This window comes from Triticum urartu, chromosome 7 (assembly GCF_003073215.2).
Source record: "Triticum urartu cultivar G1812 chromosome 7, Tu2.1, whole genome shotgun sequence".
NCBI classification, from domain to species: Eukaryota; Viridiplantae; Streptophyta; class Magnoliopsida; order Poales; family Poaceae; genus Triticum; species Triticum urartu.
The window spans coordinates 77141044-77148472 of NC_053028.1; the positions used below are offsets into that span (position 1 = coordinate 77141044).

Below are 7429 nucleotides of genomic sequence, written 5' to 3' on the forward strand. Positions count from 1 at the left end.
TGATTTTAAAGGAGAGGGCATCAATAAGAAATGTTTCGCTACAGGGGAAAACCGAGAGGAGGGGAGGGTCTAACATAAAAAGAGAAGGGTGTGTCGTGGGGTGTGATTTTTGTGATCATATGTTGAAGATAATATGGTGGATAGTCCAGACAACCACATTTCTACCTGACATATGAGCTGGATTTGAGAGAGCCCGGAGTATTTAGACGGTTGGATTTTGGGGAGTCCGCTAGCACCCGTTTGATGTCCGAACACGTCCGGACATGTGACGTAGAAATAAGTTTTGACCTTAGAAACAGCCTTAATCATTTGTTTGATTCATTTATATGCATTGTAGTCCGTGACAATGCACGGGCGTTCTACTAGTACACAATAGAGTCAAACATACTACTGAAAAGCTATAAATAAATACAGTTGCACATCTGTGAAAACAAATGTGCAATTTTACAGTAATAATTGGAGAAAATCAATCGAAATTGCTAAAAAAAAGCTGGCTAGAACGAAAGTTCCACTGGACTCATTAGAAGCAAATAATTTTCAGTAATTTTATTATTGCTGACATGACAAATGACTGTCCCGTGCATATGTACGGGTTGAGGACCAAATGACTGTCCCGTGCAAATGTGACCACTTGATTTTATTTCCACTCAAATAATAACTAGATACCCTTGGGAAAATATCAGGTGATACCAATCCTCAAATACTACCATCCTACCAACTTACAAAAATTGAAATTTAAACATGTCGAAAAGTTCTGAAAAAATCACAGATGTTCACAACACATATGTTGACAATCGCTACAAAATTCAGATCAAAATTCGACATAGACATAGAGAAACAAAAAAGACAAATCCATCATGAATAGTGTCAGAAGAAGACAAAAGCAAAAATGTCACTATTCACATCTGAATTTGTCTTTTTGTTTACCATGTGTATTTTGAATTTTGATCCTAATTTTTAGGGGTTGTGGACATTTGTGTTGTCAATATCCATGATTTTTTAAGAATTTTTTGACATGTTTAAATTTGAAATTTGTAAGATGATAGCATGGTAGCATGTAAGGGTTGGTACCACCTGATACCCATGATGACCAGCTGGTTTCTAATTAATCAAATAATTTGATACCTTTATTCCGTTTAATTCCTTTGCCCACATCCTCACACTTCTTGACGTGGTGAGACAGCTCTTCCTTGTTCACTGCCTTCCCCTGGCACTCAACATCGGGCGTCATGTGGAAGCACGGCTCCATGGACACGGCGCGCACGCACGGCGGCTCAGGCACTTTGCCGTCTTTCGGGATCATTAGCATCGTCGGCCGCAGTCCGGCGAGGCTGCTGCTCATGTAGCCGAACGTGGATATCCCTGTGGTGAGCAGCACGTCAGAGAAGCTGAGCAGGAAGATCTCGGCGAGCGCCTTCTGGTTGTGCGACCGTTGCCCCATTATCTGCTGCTTCTCGTGGCTCGGCTGGAACACCCCCACCATGCCCCCGCCCTTGGCCGCGTGCTCGTAGTACGTCGACTTGACCCTGTCGTAGTAGTCTGCTTGCAGCGACGCGATCAAGATGGCCTTGGATTTGGAGCCGCCATGGCTACTAGCGCTCGCCGCGGCGTCGCCATTGACGACCTCCGGCAGTATGTGCTCCTGTCGCGAGCACGCCATGATTTGGTTGTACATGTCGTCGACGGGGATGGATGCCCAGGAGAAAATCCTGATCTGCATGCCGATCCTCTCCTCCGCCTGGGCCATGTAGGTGTGGTAGTACCTGGCAAGGTTTTGGTTACCGAATGAGGCATTTTTACCGAGGGGGACTGATAAACGCGGTTACCACGGTTACCGAGAATATCTTGAATGAATTTTACAGTTGAATTTTGAATTCAAATAAGTGAATGAACGAACATTTGAACCAGAGTCCTATCAAAACAGAAACTAGGTTGCTATCAACACGCCAGAACCAACTCTCATAGTATTAATTAGATCCTACATACTTTACTATAAATTAAGTGTTTAAATTCAAAAAAGTTAAAAAAATAGTATTTTTTGCTTGGTACGGGCATTCACCGAGGGGCACGGAAATACGCGGTAACCATGGAAAATCTTGAAATTTCGACCGGTAACCAAAACCTTGGTACCTGGTGATCATGCCCCAAACGAAGTTGGACGGGTGGAGGAGGTAACGGCCGAGAAGATGCGACACGCTCTCCTTGGCCGGGAACAGCCTCCGGAGCTCACCTTCGAATTCGGCCATGTCGTACAGCGCCGGCACGAAATAGTAGTCACTCTGCAGCAGCAGCCAGTTCACCTTGGCCAGTACGAGCTGGTCGTCGTTGCAGTAGAAGAGCCGGTCCGAGCGCCGGAGGTCGTGCGCCAGGTGCAGGTACACGTACGGCGGTACCGATTGCGCCGTCGCCTTGGTCGGGTCGTTGTCGATTTTCTTGCCGGCGAGGAGGTTCCCGTACGACTGGTTGGAGCGCACCCCGAGCCGGGATATGTCGGCGACGGGGAAGTCCGGCGGGAGCACCCAGGTCGCATTCACACCGGGGAACGGCTCGCAGAATAGGTCGGTGAAGTCGTCCGTGGAGTGTACGAGGAGGACGCGGTCGGTGAGGAGTGCGTAGAGGAACGTGCTGATCAGCGACAGCATCCGATTGCCGAGGCCATTGTAGGGGATCCACACGAGGTAGTTGCACTCCTTGTCCTCCTTGCTGCTGCTGCTGCCGGACCGGAGGTGATCGACGGACTTGGCGTACGGCGGCGTGCCGGGGCCGCACCTGCTGTGCAGCGCCTCGTAGTCGCGCAGCTTCTGGAGGAGGTGCGGCGAAGGCGCGTACGGTGAGCGCTTGTAGTAATGCGGGGACTGGTAGCGGCTCAGGCACGCGCGTCGGTCAAAGCCCGGCGAGAGAAGGCTGCCAAAGAGCTCGTCTGCGCCGGCGGCGCTCTGACGAGAGACGTTCAGTAATCCTGAGGAATTATCAAATACGATCGAGAACTTGTAATGTTTACCAATTTGATGTGAGACGATCAAGATGATTAAATTCGATCAAGCAAGCATGAGCAGGCTCGAGTTGTGGGGATCGGTAAAAGCGGACGACTAATTTGCACCTAATCATGGGTATATGCAAATCAAGCAAGAGAGCTTGCTTGTACCTCCACCCATCGCGGTCAGCTGGGCGGCGTTCTGCCACACGGCCAGCGCACCCTCCTCCTCACCGAGCACGCCGCGTCCGCCACCGGATGATCTTCCGCCTTCTTGTTGCCACCCATGTCCATCATCTCCCTAGCACAACCACACATATAGGTCACCCGATCGAGCCGCGAAATCCCGATGGTTTTATAAAGATCTGTAAGCTTGTCATGGTACTTTCCTCAAGATTCGTGCTATTTTTTTTCCTTGTGTCATGGTTTCTTAGGCTGATTTTTTGACTTGCCCTTATTGGACAAGTTGATTTTTCTGAAGCTGAATTTTTTACTTGTTCAATTTTTTCTTAGGCTGATTTTTTTTAACATAGTACAGACGCAAGCGCTCATACATACGCGCATACACTCACCCTTATGAATGCACACATGCACACCCTACCCCTATGAACATTTCCAAAAGATTGAGCCGACATTTAATCTTGAGATTTACGAAGTCACCGGAGGAGCCTCGTCGTCGACAGGAACGTCTCCTTCCACTGAAAGTGCGTCACCGGAAATCCTGAAATAATCCAGGAATAATGCGAGCATCAGAATTTGAATCCTGGTGGGCTAGAGATACCACTGTCCTTCTAACCATCCAACCACAGGTTGATTCGCCTTAGGACGAATTTCTGACTTTGCCCTGCTTAGGGTAAGTCGATTTTTCTATTCGGCTTGAAGCCCTTTAGACATTGTCTTTATTTGTTTGTTTGTGATTTTACTTTTCTTTTTTCCTTTTTATAGTCGGTTTTTCTTTCCTCTACACGAATATTTTTGACATGTTGGATAAGTGGAAATGTATACGCGTAAGTACTTCATGCTATATGTATGAGTTACACTAGAGTGTGAAAATTGCACTGTTATATGCTTATTCTTTGCATACTAAAAAAGTGCAACTTCAGCGCAATGTGTGAATTATTTTTTATTTTCTTTCTTCTTAAATGGTAATAATAATGCCAACAATTCATTCTTTTATAGTAAAATTTATTATTTTGATTATGTTTCGGTTTTAATTTTATTTTATTTTTAAAAAAGATAATACCAAAGTCACTAATTCATTCTTTGTTAACAAACTTCATTATTTTGATTTTGTTTTAGATTTTACTTTATATTCTCTCTTCCTTAATGGTAATACCAATGCCACTAATTCATTCCTTCTTACACAACTTCTTTCTTAGTGAAAGTTTCACTGTTATATTTATATGTTTATTCTTGCATATTGTAAGAAAAATGTCATTTCCGTGTAAATTGTGTATCAATTTTTTCATTATTTATTTTAATTTTCTTTATTCTTAGGGGGAAATATGCATGCACTAATTTATATACTGATTTTCTTCCAGTTTATATTTCATTTTCTTTCTTTCTTCCTTAGAAAACTTCATTTTTTTTGTTTTAGTTTATATTCCATCTCCTTTATTCTTTAAGGTGCTACCAATGCATTAATTCATTCCTTCTTAGAGAGCTTCTTTTTTGTGAAAATTTTCACTATTATATGATTATTCTTGCATATTACTCCCTCCGTCCCAAAATGAGTGACTCCCTATTATATGATTATATTTTGGAATGGACGGAGTATAAAACACCACAATTTTTGTGTAAATTTTATGCAAATTTTGGCATATATTTTAAAAGGCTAATACCAATGCCATTAATTCCTTCTTTCTTAGAAAACTTCATTATTTAGATTATTTTATAGTTTTATTTTAATTTATTTGTTATTTAAGGACAATACAAATGTCACTAATTCATTTCTTCGTAAGAAACCAATTAGAAAATGCACTATGTGTTTATTTCTGCATATTATAAAAAAGTGTAATTTTGTACAGTTTTTTTGCATTTCTTTTGAAAAAGATTTCTTTTTCCTAAAGGGTATTACCAATGTTAGTAATTTATTCCTTCTGAGAGAAAAATCGTGTGTGAAAATTTCAGTATTATATACTTGTTCTTGCATCTTATGAAATTTCTGTGTAAAATTTATGCAAAATTTATCATTATTTGCTTTTTTTTCTTCTTAAATGGTAATACTAATGTCCTAATTCCTTCTTACTTAGAAAACTGCATTATTTGCTCTGAATTTGTTTATATTTTATTGTCTTTCTTCTTGAAGCGTACTACCATGTCACTAATTCATATTTTCGTAAGAAACCATTTTTTAAATTCCACTGTGTGATTATTCTTGCATACTATAAATACACAAATTCTTGGTAAGTTGTGTGCGAATTGTATCATTTTGTTTAATTAAAATTGTTTATTAATAAAGGTTATCATAGTATCACTAATTTGTTCTTCCTTTGAAAACTGCATTATTTTCATTAAAGGGTAATAACTATATCAACAATAGAACACATCCCATTGCCCATGCAGGGAATCTCTGCGATATGGCAATGATGGTGACGTTCCGTGGACTGATCGGCCGTTCCAATCCAAATCCGTGCGTCCTCTACACAATTACTTCAGTACATGTGCATACATAATGGGTTGGAGAGCGAGAGATGTGGAATGCTATAATTGATAAGTACTATGTAGATGCGTGACAGGCCGGGTCGGCGCATGTACGCATCGGCATCAGTCCTTCTCATCAGTACCTAGTTGTACTAATCATGACAGTACTCCCTCTGATCCTTTTTACTTTGTGTATTAGATTTGTGTCAAATCAAACATTATAAAATTTGATCAAACATTATAAAATTTGATCAAACATATATTAAAACAAAACAACACTAGGAAGAAACCTAGTAGTGGAGCGGGTTAAACTGATAGTAGTAGCGTAGGGGCCCGCACTACTACTACCAGGGTATAGGTAACAGGTAGTAGTAGTGCAGGTGCCACGTGTGCTACCTCTGTATAGTAGTAGCGTGGGCCCTGTGATAATACTACCTTAAAATGTGCGGTATTGCTATTAATTTCAACATTTTTTTCTTCTTCTGCATATTTACACAATATTTATACAACAATTATACATGTTTTTATATAGTCCAACATATACATAAAACATTTAAACTGTATGATACAACAATGTCTCATCATCATCACCATCGTAGTGATCAACATTGTCTCATCATCATCGAAATAGCGATACAAGTTTTTACAAGTCTCGAATACAACTACATGATCAAATACACATGTTTCATCATCGATCTAAACTATGGTCACATACAACAGAGAAGCGATCATGGTGAGCAAGAAAGGGATTAGGAAGTAGTTCTTCACCCAGTTCTTCTTCCTCTCTCCCACCAGCGTGAACTTCAAGTAACTAGCTTCTGCTTTACTTTTACTTTCAAACTCTTTGTGGTTGTTGCCCGAGAAGCGATCCACTTGGGCCTAACATTCTGACCACTCGTCGTTGACTCCTGAAACTCTCCCTCTGTACATGGCATACCACTTCGTCATCATCTATATCCCTAACACATATGTGTCATAAGCGAATTCATATATATAATATGCAACATAATACTTAACTAACTCCAAAAGAAAGAGTTAAAATGTTAGCAAATAGAAGCAACATAGTAAACATACCGAAGTTCATCGTACCCAAACTAGAGCGCTATGCAAGTTTAGGAAGACCGTTTACATCACAAAGTTTCATCACACACAAATTAAATGTTCGTCGTACACAAAGTACTAAACGGACATCGTCATCGTCAATCACTTCTTACATATCGCCGTCACCTAGCTTTGTGAAAGGAGTGAGGTCCTGTCCCTGTAGCTGTATGCGAGTGTCCACGTCATCCTGCGTTTGTGGGCCGGCGAAGAAGATCCCATCCTTGGGGAGGACATATTTGTAGATGATTGATGCAAGCGACTACTGGCTGCGATAGAACTCAACTCCGAGTTTATCATCGGGTTCGGATGCTAAGTTTGCGGCCCATTAGCGAAGATGGGAATCGCTCTAGTTGGCATGTGAAGTCTTTGTTGATCTCTTCTGAACTCCTGGATGTGATGGATGACGTAGAATTCATCCCTCCAACTAGTTTCTGGTTGCTGGACGCAAAAGAAGTTAGTGTCATGGCCGAAACACAGCATGCCCGACCTGTGTTTTTTTTTGCCTGATGTTGCCTGGCAGCGAGGAGGCGTGCAGCTGCTACTACGACGCCGTCGGCAAGCTGATGCGGCTGCTGGCCGACAGAGAATTTTATGGCCCGCTTGTATTGTACGACTGGCGGGAGTTCGAGACTCAGTTTTTGCTTAGCTGGGTGACAGATCGTTAAGCTAGCAATTAACAGCACTGTGTTCGGTCATCTTAATCCTCAATAG

The 7429-nt window shown here is 41.8% G+C and overlaps 1 protein-coding gene across 1 annotated transcript; it reads right to left on the bottom strand.

Annotated features, from left to right (window-relative positions):
* Positions 1-535: 535 nt before the first annotated feature.
* On the bottom strand, positions 536-3251 carry LOC125524433 (galactoside 2-alpha-L-fucosyltransferase-like). Its single transcript, XM_048689488.1, has 3 exons — positions 3146-3251; positions 2131-2959; positions 536-1763 (listed from the first exon to the last, which is right to left on the bottom strand). The coding sequence occupies exons 1-3, from the start codon at positions 3153-3155 to the stop codon at positions 1106-1108; spliced, it is 1497 nt and encodes a 498-aa protein (XP_048545445.1). The 5' UTR covers positions 3156-3251; the 3' UTR covers positions 536-1105.
* Positions 3252-7429: the final 4178 nt, after the last annotated feature.